Source organism: Setaria viridis, chromosome 9 (assembly GCF_005286985.2).
Source record: "Setaria viridis chromosome 9, Setaria_viridis_v4.0, whole genome shotgun sequence".
NCBI lineage: Eukaryota > Viridiplantae > Streptophyta > Magnoliopsida > Poales > Poaceae > Setaria > Setaria viridis.
Genome location: NC_048271.2, coordinates 41,930,994 through 41,951,970, shown reverse-complemented (window position 1 = coordinate 41,951,970; position 20,977 = coordinate 41,930,994). Strand labels below are relative to the sequence as shown.

Here is a 20,977-nt window from a genome sequence, read left to right as displayed (position 1 = left end):
CACCTGCAAAATGCGCACAATTAATTGTCTGCTAGTTACGGATCGAGCTACTCATCTAATTCGTTGAAAGTAATAAAATGATCTATGCAACCAATTGACTCGCAGTCAGGAGCAGAGAGAAAGTTTAAGGGCGATATCAAAGGTAATTAAGGGCAAGAGGGAAGGAAAATCAATCTCCTACCTTGCATCCTTTCCCAACCAGCTTTTTCCAGGTGACGTCATCTTCAGGATTCAGGTCCATGCTCCCCAGATGAAGCACCTTGAGGGACGGCAGGTGCAGAAGCCCCTCCGGGAGCTTCTTCATTTTCCGGCAATCATAAAGGATCAGGCGTGAGAGCCTTGGCATCGCCCCCACCTCCAACCTCCACTCCTCAATGGAGAAATTATTAAGGATCAACTCTTGCAGCCGTGGGAAGCCTTTGGCAGAGCAGAACATGGTTCGGCCTTCATACCCCCATAACTCGAGCACCACCAGGCAGGGAAGCTTCTCCAGGATTGGCATCGGGTCTTCTTTAATGGTATCAGCTGATAAGGCAAGCACCCGTAGGCCTTGCGGGAGAAGCTGGCTATCAGGCAACTTATCGAGCAACGTGAACCCACTAAGGGTAACCTCAACTAGAAAATTCATGTTTGCCAGTACATGAATCATCTCTGCGGGCATGGACTCCGCAAACAATACGAGAGAAGTTAGTTGGGTCGTTTGGGCCAAAAAGGCCACCATGTATCCGCCGCACCACCTCTTCTGTGGGGCACGCAAATGTAAGGACTGGAGCTCTTTCTGTGGACAATTCCTCGGAGCTGAAGAAAATGTTTTATCAAGGTAAACATGCCTTAGAGTAGGGATGTCCCATACAGAGTTTGGCATGGCCGATTCCAATCTCGTTTCTCTCAGGTCTATAGTTTGCAAGTAAAGCAATTGTCCAATTGAAGAAGGGAGCGTAGCCTGCTGACACCCTCTCAACCCGAGATATCTTAGGTGAATGCACCTACTGATAACCCTGTCAAAATCAATTAGGCTCGACTTTTCCACATGGAGAACTCTGAGGAATCTCACCTTGGGTAGGGAGAATGGTGGAAGTTCAAAGCCAAACAGAGTTCGGAGATTAGGTGTTGCTGTGAACATGTTACCATCACAGAAGTTTTGAAAAGATGAATGATAGGAGACTGTGGTATTGGACGAAGATTCACCAACATGGCCTGCAATTTTCGGAGTATATGGCAGGTGTAAGTAAGGGCCAAAAGCTAAAAAGTACTTACAAAGTGAAAGTACTGTATTCACAAAGAGTGGAGAGGAAACCTGACCTGTAGTGTTGTCGATGACATCAACAAGACCAGCATATCTCGCTTCTTCAACGCACCAGTCACGTAAAATATCATGAATCCTTATTTCTTCAATCCATCCGTGGGCCTTGCTTCGACTAACCACTTGAACCAAACATCTTTGAGCCAGATCACTTACGTACATACGTGCTGTTTGTTCCCGTGTGTGCCTTGTTATAGGTGGAATGAAGCCTTCCGCTATCCATAATTTGATAAGATCCGATACAGATATGAGGTAATCCTCAGGGAAGATAGCAAGATAGAGGAAACAAGATTTTATATAATGATTTGGCAAGTCACTATAACTTCGAGCTAGTATGGCTCCCATCACCTGCCCATTTTCAGTTGATGTCCAACCCTGTAGTATATCGGACCATGCTTCTAGATTTAAATTCCTCGATAGATAGCCCCCCAAAACAGCTAGTGCAAGTGGTAGTCCTTTACATTTCCGTGCAAGCTTTCTCCCTATCTCTTCAAACTCATCAATGTTCTGTATCGAGGACCTTCTATATGGTGGTAAAGCTTTCGTACTAAAAAGTTCCCAACTCTTTTCACCATCCAAGAGCTTCAGTTGGTGAACATAGGTTGGCATTTCAATATGATTAGCAACATCAATCTTCCGGGTGGTTAACATTACTCTACAACCATTATTTGCGTCTGGAAATACTTTGACCATTCTATTTATTTGGTTCCATGTATTTGTTGTCCATACATCATCAAGCAAAACTAAATATCTTTTTTCTGCAAAGAAGGCTTGAATCTTCTTTCCCAAATCTATCTCTCCTATTTGACCAACTTCTCTACCATCATCTCTGCCCCCAGTGATTTGTTTCATAATATCCTTCAATAAATCAACAACCTCAAACTTCTGAGATACAGTAACCCAAGCAATTGCGTCGAAATGTTGTTTTATTTTATCTGAAGTGCAGATTTTTCTAGCAAGTGTAGTTTTTCCTGCTCCACCCATGCCAACAATGGAGACTACACTAAGCTTGTTATCATTTTCAGTTAATTCTTCAACTATTTCTTTTTGCTCATTGTCAAAACCGATAGCAGTAACAGCTTCAAAATTTTGGAGCACAAGACCGTGATCTTGCAGAGACTCATCATCAACATGAAACTTGCCTAACTCAGTATTACCCCGATTAAGGAATTCCGAATCTCTTGCACTTTCACATATCTCCCTAACCCTCCTTCTTATACGTTGAATTTCATTGCCAACTTTATGGAGAGTGATCAAATCGCTTGGTAAGCGAGCATACCTTGAAATGGCACCGACAAATCCCTTCTTGAGCATGTTTCTCTTCTTCATGTAGTCCATAACTTGGAGGACATTCTCAGCTTCATATGTGGCATCCCTGATCTGCCTAATGCAGATAGTGGCATTTGCATTCCCTGATCTCCGCTTGGTGTCGGCATCTTCGAGGAAGCCATGTAGACGCTGCAGCTCATCTTTCAAGAACCCAGCTTCACCAATGACTCCGCACAGCAGTGTGGTCTCCTGGACAGCAAGGTCCTTGATGCTCCCAGCGACGGCAGAAATAGCAGGCTCGACCATCTCTCTGCTCTCGATCGGAGTCTGAATGGATGGTTGGAAAGGGGTGACAGAATGCGGTTGTGGTTGTGGCAGGAGTGGTTTTATCTTGGAATGCAAACGTTTGCTTTGGTTTTATCTTGGAATGCAAACGTTTGTGGTTTGCGTTGGATGAGGACGCCGGCTGGCCTCCGGAACAGATAAGCGTCCGTGCGAGCTTTCGCCTCCTCAACCACACGTCGACCTCCGAGGTTAACTCACTGAGCTGTCGGCCAGTTCAGATACAAACTGATGCAGGTCCAGCGCTCAGTTTAGGCCTCGTTCGTTTAAGCCGGATTGGATTCCAGCCAGGATTACTTCCAGGCCCGGTTTGAGTGATTCCACCTGTGTCACTCAATCCGGCCAGGATTTAATCCTGCCAATCCACTCAAAACGAACAGGTCATAAAAGATTTGGTATCAAGTCAATTCTCAGGAGGGTTAATACTGAGGCGTCACTGCTGGCGACATGGTTCCTTGGGGGGAAATTGGAGTCCAAGTCAGATCCACGAGGCGCAGCTGCCCACAGGACGCTGCTGCAAACGTTTTCGAGTCGCTCACCACCACCTACCACTCAACTGGCCACTGCCAAAACACAAGCGAAGAAGAACATGAGCTCTCGTGAGCATCAGATATGAAAAATTGCATGTTGGGAAGCAGCCATTGTATCTGTACCCGATTGTATCTAACTGGGCCAAGAGTATCATACAATTGTCTTCTTGGTTTGGTCCTTGCTGCCCAACACTTGCTACCCCATCTCGTGCTTCTCAAAGATGCCTGCATGATCAACAGGCAAAAGCAGTAAGTAAATAGCCAAATAGCACTCTGACTCTGAAATCAGACTCACGCATCACTCCAGATGTACTGATCCTACTGTTTCTCTAGTTACTTGTAGCATAGATTAATCTGATCACCAACAAGAATATCAGAACCAATAGGAACGCCATGTGCGCTAGTATAGTAAATGTGTCCATCCAGAACTTGAAAGGACATTGCTATAAGCAAGTCAAATGAGAATAGGATTAGCCAGGAAATACTACCAGTAACTGCCGTGAACCTGCTATTCCCCCAATACAGAAACCAAGAATTTGCACGAACGAATGAAATGAAGCAACAGAGAAAGAAACGGCACGGACCTTGGGAGCAAGAAGGGGGACTAGCTACCGGGCGAGGGGCGGCACTGGTCAAAGCGGCGGAGCACCTCGGGGTCTTGCATGGATAGCACGAAGCACGATAGCGCCTCGAGGTAGAGCGCCGCCTGGTAACCCCCGGCGGCGGCGACGAGCTCCGAAAGAACGCCCCGACGGAGGCGGTTGGCCTCGAGCGCGACGCCCTTGAGCTCCTCCAGGAACGCCTCCACGTCAGCGGTGCCGGCCACCTCGGCGGCCACGAAGGCCTCCCGGGCCCGGCGGAGGCGGTCGTAGACGGCGGGGACGGCGGCGCGGATCCGGCGGGGACGGGAGGCTGAACGAGAGGGAGGACCGAGGGGAGACCGAGTCGAGCGAGCGGCCAGGCTCCGTTCCGGAGGGGAGGAGGTGGGGAATGATTGCGCGCGAGTAGAACCGGACCGGGAGTAGAACCGGGCCTGTTTCTATTCCGGATCAGATCTAACCGAACAGCATTCCGAGCCGTTCCAATCCGTCCAACCGGGCAAAACCGGCCGAACCGAACGGGCCCTTAATCGGCTCGAGAGAAGGCCGGTCTGATAATCGTGCAGCTGCTCTTATCATCACGCGTTGACCGTCTGACGATGCATATCTTCAGAATTGTGGGGCTACATTCTGGCTCCCTCCCGTAATGTCTGGGCCAGAGCGCGCCAGCAGGTACCGCGCGTGCTTGCGGCCGGCGGCAGAACATAGCGCGTGTGTATCTTGGTGGCATGGTGCTAATACAATGCATGGCCCATCCATGCATGATTATTCTCCTGGCGGCCGGTTATTAGCTGATCAGCCATGCACATGCTTGAGAGAGGATACATGAGCACGTTAGCATGTGACATCCATGCAACTTGTTGCTTGTTTTTCTTTTTCCTCCTTGATTCTTGATATGCTCTATAACCATAGCTGGTATGATCACAAAGCCAGAAAAGATTTGCACAAAATCTCCCACAAGACCGTTTCCTGGCCAACTTACATTATAGTTTACGAGAAAACTATGCAACTGTACAAGATGCATGGAGAAACAGGGCAGACGTAGCAGCCTGTGATCGAGAAACTGTACTGAGCTGATAGCATTAACGAAGCTACCCAGCATGAACAACAGTCGTTATTATGTTATTACACTCTTGACTCTTCCCCTTCTAATCCATGAGCAAGAGCAACTTGATGATCGGCAAAGGAAAATTACATGGTGCCTGCTGTCAGTAGAGCCCTAAAAATTTCCACCAAATGGTCCCAATAACTCCCCAGATACATGCGTTAATCATGGTTATTACAAAACCAATCCTGAAAACATCGGGAAGATCAAGATACCCAGCTGCAAAAGGAAAGCAACATGTTAACTAGGATAGCAATCTCAATGGACCGCTCATTCTATACGAAAACACTACTAAACAACCAAAAAACTCAATTGGTAGAGTCAGAGCCCAAGAATAACCAATCAGGAAATAAACTAGGTTCAGAACAGAAGCTAGACTGATGAAATTACCTCCAAAGTATACCGCTGCCTGCCCACTGCTGTAGTGAGTTATTCCCCCAAACAAATCTGTGTTGAACGCCAAAGCAAGTGCTGAAAGCACACGAGGAACACCTGCTGCTACATGCATAGCCAGAAATGCAGAGTACAAGGCTCCAATATGCCCAGTTTGGCTTGCAAATAGATAATGGATCAGGAAGTAGGAGGCCTGAAGAACACAAAATGCTGCAGGCCAACTCAATGAGAAAGACTGAAGCAGCTTGGCAATACAGTTTGACATCCATGAAACAATCCCTAGGTTTGTGAGTTGTGCTGCCATCCCAACCAGAACTGAAAACCAAGCCAATGTATCCCATGCGGACTTTTCATTCAAGATATCACCCCAGTCCAGCACACCAAGCAGGAGAAGAATGGAGAGCCCAAGCATTGCAGCCACAACACTAGGCACACCAATAGCATCCCTGAACGGAAATTGCAAATAGGTTACATATCCATCATGACCTTTGTTTCAAAAAAACATATCCATCATGACCATGGGACACAAAAAAGCACACTATTTCTAGGGCACAATGCATAAGATCTCATAATTAGTGTTCTAAAGCACTTTGCCTAGTTCGTACGTAGTAACTACCAATCACTGAAATTAGGGATTAATAAAGATCTACGACGGGTCTCTCAAGTATTTAAACATGCATGTAGTGATGGATACAGATGAATACGATCAACAGAGATAAATAAAAAAGAAAACATGGTGTCATCAATAGCAGGATGCATATGGATCACCAAGTTTCCATATATTAGAAGCAAGCAAGGAACAAGAAAAGAGAAACAAAGAGTGGGAAACGGACTAAATGAATGGGACAGTGCGCTATGGCAACTTAAGGATGAGAGAATCAAACAATTAATTATTCGCTTTCAGATTAATTTGATCATTCCAAGCTAAGTGTAATGACTAATGAGGCTGTATATATGGAGCAGCTTGCATTGCGAAAGTCCATGCAAATATTTTATTTATAAAAGAACCATATAGTCTAATAGGTGGCAGCTGCAGGATGGTATTGAGATCACGAGTCAACGTTATGAGATGATCTTCTTCAGTGACAGATGATCTTACCCCAAAATCCATAGGGACACTGCAAAAATCATTGTGCCAACCATAACCCATTCATTTTTAGTCACAGGCCCCATCCGCTTCTGCTTCTCTGCAGCCAATGCTGGGGCCTCAGGGGTGTCCTTTGTTTCAGGGGGGTAGATTTTGTATAGCAAGTATGGCGTTGCTAGGAGAGAAACAATAGCTGGCAAACTAGCAGCTTTAAACCATGATACCCATGGATTTGCGATAATAACACCAAGCTCTTCTGCTAGATTCAAGCACAATAGGTTTTGTGCTCCAGCAGTCAGGAATAAAGCACTTGAGCTGCTAGCTGCCTGTCAAGCAAAAGAAACCATCAACATGCATAACATACCAGAAGAAGTATATGAACATTCACCAATCATGAGTAGACAGAAATCGACCTAATAATATTCACCCCAAAAACCGTATTTCAAAAATGGAATTGCTAAGTTTGATGATTTTGAGGATTTTGGCACTAGATGTCACACTGACGGGCGGATCCTAGAGTCACATGCCAGTGGTGATGAATCCAACAGTGCAATGGTAATCCATGATTTTCCTAAATTTTTAGAACTTCTTAATTTCCCTTTTCTTTTTTACAAGGCAACGTCGCCTTAAAAAAAAGGGCAACAGGAAGAAACTACTGTTGGGAATCAACCCACATTCTTTTTATATAGATTTTCCAGAAAACGGAATGTGGTCAGCATTAGCTAAGCATTGCACTTACAAGTCAAATCACCTTTCGTTAAAGTTAAGGCTGTATGTACCAACAAAGTTTTCAACGTTAGGGCTGCTTAGATTAGGTGGACATCCACCTAACACAGTAATCTTAGATATCAGATGAATTATTATGACCTCTATCATTTGTGCTTATAAATTGGGCACTGTTTAGTGAAAGATATTTGGTATTACGAGTTCAGTACCGTTTAATGGCAACTATTTGTAAGCAAGAAAGCATAATCTACAGAGTAAAGTACGGGTAAAATAGGCTTTCTACAAGGAAAATTAAATTATTAAATTATTACACACACTATTTCTTTACTGAAATATACTACTTTTCACATTGCCATCAGTTATCCATGTAGAAAATCTCAGGCATCAACAAGCAAGAGAAAGAAAATGAACCTGAACTGCATTGATTACTTGAGTAGCAATGGCTTCGGTTCTGACCCAAAGGTAGTAGGTTCAATATCAAAACAAGTTAATGTTTATTCTCAGTTATTTGAGTGGAGAAGCCAATAATTTTTCTTGTCATGCATGTTTTAGTGACAAAATGCACAGAGAGGAATGGTGCACCATTTTCATGAACAGCTTCAAGCTGAAATGCACAAAATTTTGAAGAGGACTGATGAAATTTTGAAGCTGAAATGCATAAAATTTCAATCTGCCAAGAGAGATGTCCTTAGTTTTTAGCATGCAGATAAACTACTACTTTCTGGCACAACAATTACTGAACGATGTGCATTCCTCCACTTGCTAAATTGTATTGGCGCCATTTGAGCCATTTGCAGAAACAAAGAAATTCTACTCCCAACTTCTAGTTGTGGATAGCAACATGGAAGGATACAGTGAACAATGGACCCTTTTCTGTAACTGAACTCCGTAGGGAAAAATGCAGATTCTTAAATTAGTGAGTTATCACCAACTCGGTGCATTCAGATATGTGAGAACTCTTAAACAGATGGGTCCTTTCTTCCAAACTAAAAAGGGGCTTAGACAGGGTGACCCACTGTCTCCTATACTATTTAACATAGTGGTTGGCAAGTCAAAGGGGTGGTTCCACATTTAGTAGAAGATGGACTCTCTATTCTACAATACGCAGATGACACAGTGATTTTTATGGATCATGATATTGAACAAGCAAAGAATATGAAGATTTTATTATGCATGTTTGAACAATTATCTGGTCTTAAAATCAATTTTCATAAGAGTGAAATCTTCTGCTTTGGACGAGCAAGAGAGCACGAGAATACATACTCACAATTATTTGGGTGTAAACTTGGCTCCTACTCTTTTTGATATCCGGGTTTAGGAAATTGAATAACAAAGACTGGAGGATCATTGAAGATAGAATTGAAAAAAGGTTGAGTGGATGGAAAGGAAAATTGTTATCGGTTGGAGGTAGACTAGTGTTGATTAATTCTGTCTTATCAAGCTTGCCAATGTTTATGCTCTCATTTTTTGAGGTCCCAAGGGGTGTTTTAAAAAATATAGAGCATTTTAGGTCTAGGTTTTTTTGGCAGAATGATCAACATAGAAAAAAATATAGGCTGGCTAAATGGGATGTTCTCTGCCAACCGAAACAACAAGGAGGTTTGGGGATCATGAACTTAGATATTCAAAATAAATGTTTACTGAGTAAATGGCTTTTCAAACTATGCAATGAAGAGGGGATACGGCAAGAAATTCTAAGGAACAAATACCTTAGGAATAAACCACTAAGACAAGTTTACAAAAAACTAGGAGATTCACAATTTTGGAAGGGTTTGATGGGAATGAAGGAGGAATTTCTCAAATTGGGGAACTTCAAAGTACACTCAGGAGAACATGTTTGGAAACAGGACGAAAAACATGCCACTGTGGCTGATGTCTTTAGTGCTATACCACTTAATATATCTTTCAGGAGATCATTAGTCAGTAATAAGCTACTAGAATGGCGCAACCTCATTGCTAGAATAGTTCAAGTTAACCTTAATGAAGGGATATATGTGTTTATCTAGTCTCTACATAAAAATATAATGTTTACTTGGAAATCTATGTATAAGCGTCTCATTAGTTCCGGAGTTAGAGTTAAGTAGGAAATATAGTATATGAGATTACCATTGAATATTAAGATTTTCATGTGGTATTTAAAGAAAGGAGTTACTAACAAAAGATAACTTAGTTTGGAGGAATTGGAATGAGGATAGATATTGCAGCTTTTGTAGTTCTGAGGAATCCATTAATCATCTTTTCCTCATTGTTGGTATGCCAAATTTATATGGTGTGCGATATATATAGTAATTGATATTTCTCCACCGGTAACCATGAATGGCAAATTCTCTTCATGGGTTAAACAGGGTGGGCATAAGCCGAATCTATACCTACTGACAGGGGTATCAGCTTTTTGTTGGACAATATGGCTGTCTCGAAATGAGGTGGTTTTTTCACAAATGTCGACCCAAAACTTTTTTGCAGGTACTATTCAGGGGAACGTATTGGCTCCGATCTTGAGCCAATTGCAGCAAAGTGAGAATGATGAGAAGCTCTTCATTTCAGCATGCCGAACTTTAAAGATGGCAGTTTTACATTTCTTTAATTCAAATGGATGGTCTTTTAGTTTATGAATTGGTTTTTGAGTCCTATTTGTGTGTAATAGTAGTGGACTGATCCTCTTCTTTGAGGAGGTTGAAGCCGGAACATTATCCATTATCTAAAAAAAGATGTGTGAGAACTACAGTCCAAGTAGTATATTGGATCTACTAAGGGCCTGTTTGGCTCCTGGGTGTTAAAGTTTAACACCCGTCACATCGGATGTTTGGATGCTAATTAGGAGTATTAAATATAGATTAATTACAAAACTAATTACACAAATGGAGTGTAATTCGCGAGACGAATCTATTAAGGTTAATTAGTCCATGATTTGACAATGTGGTGCTACACTAACCATTTGCTAATGATGGATTAATTAGGCTTAATAGATTCATCTCGCGAATTAGCACAGGGTTCTGCAATTAGTTTTATAATTAGCTCATATTTAGTTCTCCTAATTAGCATCCGATCATCCGATGTGACATTTAGTATCTCGTATCCAAATACCCCCTAATCTAGGAACAAGTAGCAATTAGCAACTTCATCAATTGATCCACCCATGCGAATCTGACGAACTGCACTACTTAATTACCTGGAATTGCGTCATCACAAGATATGATCCGAGCTTCCGTGAAGATGGATGATTGGGCTTGCTGCCAGCCGAGATGGAGAGTGACTTGATGATCGGCAGGAAAATGCCCCCTGCCCTCGCCGCGGTGCTGGGCATGGCCGGCGCTATGCAGGCCTCGCCGAGGGTGAGCCCGTAGGACAGCCCCAGCGTGCTGCTCCCGAGCCACTTGACGAAGTAGGTGGCGATGCGGTCGCCGAGGCCCGTCTTGACGAACCCGCGCGCGAAGAAGAAGGAGATGACGATGAGCCAGATGATCTCGTTGGTAAAGGCGGCGAAGGCGGCGGCGAAGGGGAGCGTTTTCGTGGCAACGACGGTCGTGAGCCCGAGGAAGGCCACGGCGCCGACGGGGAGCGGGCCCAGCACGAGCCCCGCGATGGTGGAGAGGAAGATGGAGAGCATCTGCCACGCGTTGGGGCTCACCTCGGCGGGCCGCGGCGCGAGGAACCGCACGGCGAGGCCGACCGCGATGGAGATGACGAGCGGCACAAGCTTCGCACCGGAGGCGGCGGGGGGCTCTGGTTTGGGGCTAGAATCAGGGGCTGGGGAGGCTCGGAGAGGCTGCAGGAGGTCATGGCGAGGCGTGGGACTGAGGCGTTGATGGTGCGGGGAGAACAGGGAGGGGGAGGTGCGGGGGAGGGAGATTAGGCCGGGAAGGTGGCGGCGGCGGAGGTAGGCCGGCGCCGGTACCGCCGCCACCGGGAGAGACGGCCGGTGAGCGACGACGAGGCCGATCTCCATCGGTGGCAGCGGAAAGTGTGTGGCGGAGTGGGCAGTGGGCGGGAGGCGGGCGGTGGTTCAGGACGGGAGAGTGACCATTTTGAAGTGCATAAGTGGGGGCAATGTCGATGCGTATGAGTTACGACACAGATGAGCGGCAGCTTGAGGCCTGGGCTGCTGGGCCGATTGTGCCTTGGTGGTTACGACACAGATGAGTGGCAGCCAGAGGCCTGGGCCGCTGGGCGGTTGGTGCCTTGGTGGTCGACTGGTCGCAGAAAGAAGAGAGCTCTTGCCTCAACCTCCATCATCCACTCCTCGATGGAAAGATAAGAAGAGAGCAGCCGAGGGAACCCTTGGGCAGAGCAGAACATGGTTCGGCCTTGGTAACTCGAGCACCACTAGGCATGGCAGTTTCTCCAGGATCGATATCGGCATTGGGTGTTCTTTAATGGCAACTTATCGTTCTTTTCGAAAGCACGAGTTCGCTGAAATCTCATTCAGGCAAACACAGTACAGTTGGTGGGTATAACTTAGAACACACCAGAAATACTCAAAAGAGCGACACAAAAGTTAATTACATTCACTGAACGTCACACCTGCACTATGTTTTGCACAAGATAAATTGTCTTCCAGTTACGGATCAAGCTACTCATCCAATTCATTAAAAGTAATAAAATGATCTATGCTAGCAGGAGCCTACATTTGCCCAACCGTTTAAAGATTGATAGGAGGAAAGAGATAACTAAGGTCAGGACGGGAGGAAAACCAGTCACCTACCTCGAGGGACGGCAGGTGCGCCCCTCTGGGAGCTTCTTCATGATCCGGCAACGATAAAGCTTCAGGCGTGAGAGCCTTGGCATTGCCCCGGTAGGCATTCTCCACTCCTGACTGTTGAAGTAATACAGGTCCAACTCTAGCAGCCGAGGGAATTGAACCCTTGAGCAGAGCAGAACATGGTTCGGCCCCGATGACTCGAGCAATACCAGGCAGGGAAGTTTCTCCAGGATCGGCATGGGGTCTTCTTTAATGGCATCAGCAAACAAATGAAGCTCCCGTAGGCCTTGTGGTAAGAGTCGGCTCTCAGGCAACTTATTAAGGTAAACCTCAACCAGAAAGGTCATCTTAGTTTGTTAGTATATGAATCATCTTTGCGGGTAGTATAGGTTTTCAACATCCAAGGAGAGAGTAGTTGGTTGGGTCATTTGGCTAAAAAGGCCACCATGTTCTTACTCTGGAAATACTTACTGTCCTCATCTGGGACAGATAAGTACAAGGACTGGAGCTGCTTTTGTGGTCGATTCCTCGGTGCAGAAAATCCCCTTTCAAGGTAAACGTGCCTTAGAGTTGTAGTGTCCCATATAGAGTTTGGCACCACCGAATTCAATTCTGTGTTGTTCAGGTCTATAGTTTGCAAGTGAAGGAATTGTCCAGTTGAAGAAGGGAGCGTGACCTGCCCACACTTTCTGAGCATGAGATATCTTAAGTGAATGCACACACTGATTGCCCTAGAGAAATTCGTCAGGCTCGTGTTTTCTACATGGAGCACTCTTACATACCTTAGCTTAGGTAGACAGAATGATGAAAGTTCAAAGCCAATCAAAGCCTGGAGGTTCGGCATTACTGGGAACATGCTATACCATCAAGGTAGTCTTGCAAAGAAGAGCGATAGGATACCATGGTATTCGCCAACATGACCTGCAATTTTTTGGAGTGCATGATAGGTCACTAAGGAGCCAACAGTTATGAAGTACTTCCAAAATGAACGAACCGTGTACAGAGAATGGAGAGGAAGCATATCTTGCTTCTTCTATGCACCAATCACGTAAAATATCATGGATCCTTATTTGTTCGCTCCACCCATATGCACCTCGCTTATGCTAACAATTTGTACTAAGCTTCTTTGAGCCAGCTCGGTTACGTACTTATGTGCTACTTTTTCCAACTTGTGCTTCGTTGTACGTGGAATGAAGCCTTCTGCTATCCGTAATTCAATAGGATCCAATATGGATATGGAGTAATCCTCAGGGAAGATAGCAAGATAGAGGAAGCAAGACTTGAGATGATGATCTGGCAAGTCATTGTAACTTGGAGCTAGTATGTTTCCCATCATGTGTCCATGTTCAGTTGATGCCTAGTCCTGTAGTATATCTGACCATGCTTCTAGAGTTAAAATTTTTTGATAGATAGCCCCCAGAACAGCTAGTGCAAGTGGTAATCCCTTACATTTCCTTGCAAGCTTTTTCCCTAGTTTTTCAAACTCGTCAATGTTATGTATCAAGGGCTTTTTAATTATATCCCCGACATGGCTCTTCTCTAGCTCAGTGCTTCCCAAATCAAGAATCTTCAAACGGTTTGCGCGCACTTTCAGATATCTCTCTAAGCTTCCTTCTTATACGCTGAATTTCATTACCAACTTTATCTTGAAACTGCACCGACAAAGCCCTTCTTGAGCGCCTATTTCGCTTCTCCATGTAGTCCACAACTTGGACGACATTTTCAGCTGCATCCCTGATCTGTCTAACCCAAACAGCGGCACTTTCGTTCCCTGATCTCCGATTGGTGTACGTCGGCATCTTTGAGGAAGCTCTGCAGCCGCTGCAGCTCATCCCAGCTTCACTAATGACTCCACACAACAGTTTGGTCTCCTGAAAAGCAAGGTTGCTGATGCTCCCAACCATGGCAGAAACATTAGGCTCAACCATTGCGCACTCTCTCTGCTCTCAGAGTGTCTGAAGGCTTGGTCAGAAATGGGCGATGGAATGCAGTTGAGGCTGTGGAAGGGAAGGGCGGACTGGCGGCCTGCAAGATCTGCATTCCTCCTCCTATGCGATAAATGACATGCGGAAGTCAATCAAGGAGGCTGAAATCATGCTCGCAGTTGGTCGCTGCCAGCCCATCTTGCAGCGCTTGTCCCGCGGCCTAAACTTGGAGCAACCTGCACTGCATTATTGTCCTCTCGCAAATTAATGGCGTGTTTGGGTTCATCCTCGACGACACCGCAAGCGACCGCACGCTCTCATGGTCATGGATTTTCTCAGCCCACCCGACTCTGCAAACCAAACAGTACAAAAGGATCATCTCATCTTACAATGAATTGTGTCATGCTGGTTGCTGGATCAACTGAACCTGGACCCCAAACCGTAGGACCGTAGGAGGTGAGCTGGGGGAGGACAGGCTGGTGGATGGGTCAAGTTGGGCCTAGATGGGCTAGCGGGCCATGGGGACATGGAGTTGGGCTAGGAGATTGAGCAGGCCGGCTCAGCTCGAGCGGGCCAAAAAGATAGGCCAGATTAATAAAAGAAAGAAAGAGAAGAGAGGTGGTGGGCTGGCTTGAAGAATTCGGCCCAACCTGAAGTTTAGGTTTAGGAATTGGCTTGATATTCATTTGAAAGACTTTTGGCTTTGTTCAAATTCGAAATACTTTCTCTCCACCTGCTGCCAACAGTATTTCTTCGGAATTCAATTTTGGGGAGTTTGATATTTGGTATTTTGAGAGGCGTTTATATTTATTCAAATTTGAAGGGAGTTCAAAAGGTTAGGATTATAGGGTTGTTTGTTTCTGGGGTTTTTTGAGGAAATGTTTTGGATTAAATTCTAGTATAATTCGAATTTAATTAGAGTTCAACATGGCTGCACCTGCACCGCTGCATGCACGACAGCGCTGGCAGGACGTACAGCCACCATCCATCCAGGCGTCGTCGCAGGAAGAGCTGGTGTTCATCGTTACGAGCGGCCCGGAGCTGCACGAGCTCAATGGCGGATCTCGTGTTCGGCTTGTCGAAAAGGTGCGCCGCGCCATTCTTTTTTTTTATTTGGGGGAAGATGCCGGAGCTTTCATTCACTTATTACTTAGGGATTACGATCATTTAAGAGCAGTGAGACGCGTGACGCGGCGAGAACGATTTCGCTGTTGAGCTGGCGATCATTTAAGAGCAATGACGCGTCACAAGCCGGCGAGCTGGAGGAACGAAAGGCTCCCTCTGCCGCACCTCCGCGAGGCGGCGTTCGTCGGATTCGCCGCGTGCTACCACCTGGCGCCGCTGCTGCTCGCGGGCGCCCGGGGCCTGGAGACGATGACCGTGGCCGCCAGCGGCCGCGAGCTCGCCTTGCTGTCAGGGGCGGACACAGCATATGGACCTGGGTGCCCAATAATTTTGCAAGAAAAATACCAGGATATGTGTACATACATGTATACAAGTAACAGGCCAAACTGTGCATATTGGAGCCCAAACAAGCAAAACAGCCTGCTATTTCCCCCTCCCTCCCGTATTGGGCTGGCCCAAGAGGCCGAAACAGCACCCGCAGCCACTCCGGCAGGCCCACACGCCCCAAGGGCAACAGCCAGAGCAGGTTCTGCTGCTCTCTCTCCCTCTCGTTGCTCTTCGATGAGTTCTCACGCAGATCGAAATCGAGGAGCTTGAATGGTTTTGTTGCCAAAATTTTAGCATGCTATAGTTTTGGCAAGCTAATTTTTTTTATCAAAATTTGGTTTGTTACTAAAATTTGACAACTTCTTTCATTCATCCTACCAAAACATTGGCAATTTTTTTACCAAAATAGTTTTAGCCAGCAACCAATCAGGCTCGAGATTCCCAATGGATTTTTCTCTTCCCCTTTATCCAACTGAAGCAAGGATTTGGAGTCTTGCCAATTCCTCGAATCCTCGTCGGCACGAGGGGAGCCGAGCCACCGGGCGCTGGCCGCCGCTTGCTGTTGGGCAAATAGGCATGCATCATTCAATCCTAAGGATTCATTTGCTGCTTTTGACAAGGAGAACTTGATAAAACTTGCTAAATTTTATCCAAAAACTTCTACTTGAAGCATTTATCCTTTCAACTTGGTAGATTCATTATTGATGTTCGTAGTGATGAAAGATTTAGTACGCTGAAGAATACTGGGGAGCTTTCAGTTTTACTTATTGAAACGGATATGCATTCTAGACACTCATTTGTCTACAAGCTTCTGAAATTAGTGTTGCTGCTATCGGTGGCAACAGAAAGTGTTGAAAGAGCATTTTCAGCTATGAATTTTGTGAAGAATAAGGTAAGAAACAACATGGGAGAACAATACTTGAATGATTGCTTGGTTAAATTTATTGAGAATGAATTTTTTCCTACATGTTGCTGATGAAGGCATTATCTCGTTTCCAAAAGCCCCTCGTCGAGTTAATTTGTAATTTTTATTTATTATTTTGTAGTTTCAAGATATTGTATGGATAATGGATTAAGCAACTATTTGTAACGTACTACATACCCTTTGTTTTCATACATATGCTACGACTGTTTGGTTCGCTCATGTACACCAACCTTAAATTCCTGCGTCCGCCATCGGCAACTTGTTGAGGAAGAGGTGGCGGCCACAGATGAGATGAGGCTGTTCGAAAAAATGTACTGTTGCTGCTTGTTGGTTGGCTGTACAGCTGCAGCCAAACAGCTGCAACAAGCAGAAGTGAACAGTGGGCGCCGGCCAAAGCAGCAGGCGGAAGATAGTGCGCATGTTACGTGGCGCCGCTGAATTTTTTTCTCCCTAGAACCTTAATTTGATTATTGGCAAGAGAAAGCCAATAAGTAAGAGAAAGCCAACCAAACCTCTCCACACTTATAAAACGTACAAGCCAAGCCACTGTCCAGATAGGAAATACAGATGATCACAACCGTGTTCTTCTCAGAAGCACAAGTTTGCTTGCTGAAATCTCATGTCAGGAAACAGAGTACATACAGTTGATAGGTGTAACATTAACACACCAGAAATACTGAAGAGAGAGCAACACAAATACATTGCAATTTACATTCTCCTCACATGCGCGCGTGCGGCATGCGACGACGAAGCACCAGTCAAAGACAGCATTAACGACGAGACACCTGCAAAATGCACACAATTAATTGTCTGCTAGTTAGTTAGGATCGAGCTACTCATCTACTCTCTCCGTCCCGCAAAGAGTATCCCTTTAGATTTGTTCTAAATCAAACTATTTTAACTTTGATCAAGTTTACAATGAAGAGTATCAATATTTATAATACTAACTAGGTGTGCTATGAAAATATATTTCATAATAAATCTAATGAAACTTGCTAGACATCAAAAGTATTGATTTATTTTTTTATAAATTTGATTAAATATAAGATAGTTTGACTTAGGATAAAAATAAAGGGACACTCTTTGTGGGATGGATGGAGTAATTCGTTGAAAGTAATAAAAATGGTCTATGCTAGGAGCGTACTGCAACAAAACATTTGCCCAACCAGTTCACTACTTCACTCCGCAGCCATTATCATTTATTCCAAAACAGGGCACTAAGTGTGCAGAGAGAGAGAGAGAATTTAAGGGCGATATCCACTGCTGTTTAAAGATTAAAATGACAACTAAGGGCGAGAGGGGAGGGAAATCAGTGACCTACCTTGCATCCTTTCCCTTCCACCCCTTTCCAAGTGACGTCATCTTCAGAATTCAGCAACCGTCACCTGCAAATTGCACAGTAAATTGTCTTGCTGTTAGCTAGGGATCCAATTACTCTAGTCCAGCGATATAAGAACGATAAGAAATGATCTATGCGTACGTGCCTACAACAAAACATTTGCACCCATAATTTTATTCCAGAACAAAGGCACTAAGAGCGAGAGAAAGTTGAAGGGCAATATCCATTGCTGTTTATAAAGATCAATACAGAACAAGGGTAATTATGGGCAAGAGGGGAGGAAAATCAATCACCTACCTTGCATCCTCTCCCATCCAGCTTCTTCCGAGTGACGTCATCTTCATAATTCTGGGAGCCCATTCCCCGCAGCTCAAGCTCCTTGAGGGACGGCAGGTGCAGAAGCCCCTCCGGGAGCTTCTTCATGTTACAATTATAAAGCATCAGGCGTGAGAGCTTTGGCATTGTCTCGACCTCCAACCTCCACTCGTCAATGGAAGAAAAACTAAGGATCAACTCTTGCAGCCGTGGGAACCCTTTGGCAGAGCATAACATGGTTCGCCCTTGGTACCCCCATAACTTGACCACCACCAGGCAGGGAAGCTTCTCCAGGATTGGCATCGGGTCTTCTTTAATGGTATCGGCCAATAAATCAAGCCTCCGTAGGTCTTGCGGGAGAAGCTGGCTATCAGGCAACTTATCGAGCAACGTGAACACACCAAGGGTAACCTCAACTAGAACATTCATGTTTGCCAGTAAATGAATCATCTCTTGGGGCATGGACTCCGCCGACAATACGAGAGTAGTTAGTTGGGTCATTTGGCCCAAAAAGGCCACCATGTACCCACGCCGCAATAACTTACTGTTCCCCTCGTATGGGAGATGCAAATGTAAGGACTGGAGCTCTTTCTGTGGACAATTCCTCGGAGCTGAAAACAATGTGCTATGAAGGTAAACATGCCTTAGAGTAGGGATGTCCCATAAAGAGTTTGGTATTGCTGATTCCAAGCTCGTTTCTCTCAGGTCTATAGTTTGCAAGTAAAGCAATTGTCCAATTGAAGAAGGTAGCGTAGCCTGCTGACACCCTCTCAACCCGAGATATCTTAGGTGAATGCACCCACTGATAACCCTGCCAAAATTAATTAGGATCGACTTTTCCACATGGAGAACTCTGAGGAATCTCAGCTTGGGTAGGGAGAATGATGAAAGTTCAAAGCCAAACAGAGTTCGGAGATTAGGTGTTGCTGTGAACATGTTACCATCACAGAAGTTTTGAAAAGATGAACGATAGGAGACCATGGTATTGGACGAAGATTCACCAACATGGCCTGCAATTTTCGGAGTATATGGCAGGTGTAAGTAAGGGCCAAAAGCTACAAAGTACTTACAAAGTGAAAGTACTGTATTCACAAAGAGTGGAGAGGAAACCTGACCTATAGTGTTGTCGATGACATCAACAAGACCAGCATATCTCGCTTCTTCAACACACCAGTCACGTAAAATATCATGAATCCTTATTTCTTCAATCCATCCGTGGGCCTTGCTTCGACTAACCACTTGAACCAAACATCTTTGAGCCAGATCACTTACGTACATACGTGCTGTTTGTTCCCGTGTGTGCCTTGTTATAGGTGGAATGAAGCCTTCCGCTATCCATAATTTGATAAGATCCGATACAAATATGGAGTAATCCTCAGGGAAGACAGCAAGATAGAGGAAACAAGATTTTATATAATGATTTGGCAAGTCACTATAACTTCGAGCTAGTATGGCTCCCATCATCTGCCCATTTTCAGTTGACGTCCAACCCTGTAGTATATCCGACCATGCATCTAGATTTAAATTCCTCGATAGATAGCCCCCCAAAACAGCTAGTGCAAGTGGTAGTCCTTTACATTTCCGTGCAAGCTTTCTCCCTATCTCTTCAAACTCATCAATGTTCTGTATCAAGGACCTTCTATATGGTGGTAAAGCTTTCATACTAAAAAGTTCCCAACTCTTTTCACCATCCAAGAGCTTCAGTTCGTGAACATAGGTTTGCATTGTAATATGATAAGCGACATCAATCTTACGGGTGGTTAACATTACTCTACTGCCATTATTTGCGTCTGGAAATACTTTGACCATTGTATTTATTTGGTTCCATGTATTTGCTGTCCACACATCATCAAGCACAACTAAATATCTTTTTTCTGCAAAGAAGGCTTGTATCTTCTTTCCCAAATCTATCTCTCCCATTTGACCAACTTCTCTACCATCATCTCTGCCCCCAAAGATTTGTTTCATAATATCCTTCAATAAATCAACAACCTCAAACTTTTGAGATACAGTAACCCAAGAAATTGCGTCGAAATATTGTTTTATTTTATCTGAAGTGCAGATTTTTCTAGCAAGTGTAGTTTTTCCTGCTCCACCCATGCCAACAATGGAGACTACACTAAGCTTGTTATCCTTTTCAGTTAATTTTTCAACTATTTCTTTTTGCTCATTGTCAAAACCGATAACAGTAACAGCTTCAAAATTTTGGAGCACAAGACCGTGATCTTGCAGGGACTCATCATCAACATGAAAATTGCCTAACTCTGTATTACCCCGATAAAGGAATTCCAAATCTCTTGCACTTTCAAATATCTCCCTAACCCTCCTTCTTATACGTTGAATTTCATTACCAACTTTATGAAGAGTGATCAAATCGCTTGGTAAGCGAGCATACCTTGAAATGGCACCGACAAATCCCTTCTTGAGCATGTTTCTCTTCTTCATGTAGTCCACAACTTGGAGGACATTCTCAGCTTCATATGTGGCATCCCTGATTTGCCCAATGCAGATAGTGGCATTTGAATTCCCTGATCTCCGCTTGGTGTCGGCATCTTTGAGGAAGCCATGTAGACGCTGCAGCTCATCTTTCAAGAACCCGGCTTCACCAATGACTCCGCACAGCAGTGTGGTCTCCTGGACAGCAAGATCCTTGATGCTCCCAGCGACAGCAGAAATAGCAGGCTCGACCATCTCCTGGAGTTTGAAAATTGGACAATGAGCCAGGGATCACAGCAAGCTGAAGCATGTAATGACAGCTTGCGGTCAGGGAATTGGATCATCTGGTTGTCACGTATTGTGGAGGAGACACACAGATGCAACGCTATTGGAACTAGTTCGTCTTGGACAGAACTCTGGTGTCGGAGTATTGTCTCGATAGCTGGTAGTTCATCCATGCAGGCATAATTCATGCCGGATATTGCTCACGCAAATGCAACTAGCTATGCTTGGTCACCTTCGGCTTGGCTAC

The 20,977-nt window shown here is 44.8% G+C and overlaps 3 protein-coding genes and 1 pseudogene across 3 annotated transcripts; all 4 read right to left on the bottom strand.

Annotated features, from left to right (window-relative positions):
* Positions 1 to 1,529: 1,529 nt before the first annotated feature.
* On the bottom strand, positions 1,530 to 4,853 carry LOC117839376 (putative disease resistance protein At1g50180). Its single transcript, XM_034719693.2, is given in 4 exon segments — positions 1,530 to 1,747; positions 1,750 to 3,477; positions 3,568 to 3,669; positions 4,029 to 4,853. Coding segments are annotated over 2 exon segments (1,215 nt in total). The 5' UTR covers positions 2,879 to 3,477; positions 3,568 to 3,669; positions 4,029 to 4,853; the 3' UTR covers positions 1,530 to 1,661.
* A 142-nt stretch (positions 4,854 to 4,995) lies between these two features.
* Positions 4,996 to 11,363, bottom strand: LOC117839377 (dicarboxylate transporter 2.1, chloroplastic). Its single transcript, XM_034719695.2, has 4 exons — positions 10,524 to 11,363; positions 6,641 to 6,954; positions 5,539 to 5,987; positions 4,996 to 5,367 (listed from the first exon to the last, which is right to left on the bottom strand). The coding sequence occupies exons 1-4, from the start codon at positions 11,298 to 11,300 to the stop codon at positions 5,252 to 5,254; spliced, it is 1,656 nt and encodes a 551-aa protein (XP_034575586.1). The 5' UTR covers positions 11,301 to 11,363; the 3' UTR covers positions 4,996 to 5,251.
* A 658-nt stretch (positions 11,364 to 12,021) lies between these two features.
* On the bottom strand, positions 12,022 to 14,416 carry LOC117835685 (putative disease resistance RPP13-like protein 3; annotated as a pseudogene).
* A 3,297-nt stretch (positions 14,417 to 17,713) lies between these two features.
* Positions 17,714 to 20,700, bottom strand: LOC117835684 (putative disease resistance protein At1g50180). Its single transcript, XM_034715026.2, has 2 exons — positions 19,125 to 20,700; positions 17,714 to 19,019 (listed from the first exon to the last, which is right to left on the bottom strand). Exons 1-2 carry the CDS (start codon positions 20,698 to 20,700, stop codon positions 17,980 to 17,982), a joined length of 2,616 nt encoding a protein of 871 aa, XP_034570917.1. The 3' UTR covers positions 17,714 to 17,979.
* Positions 20,701 to 20,977: the final 277 nt, after the last annotated feature.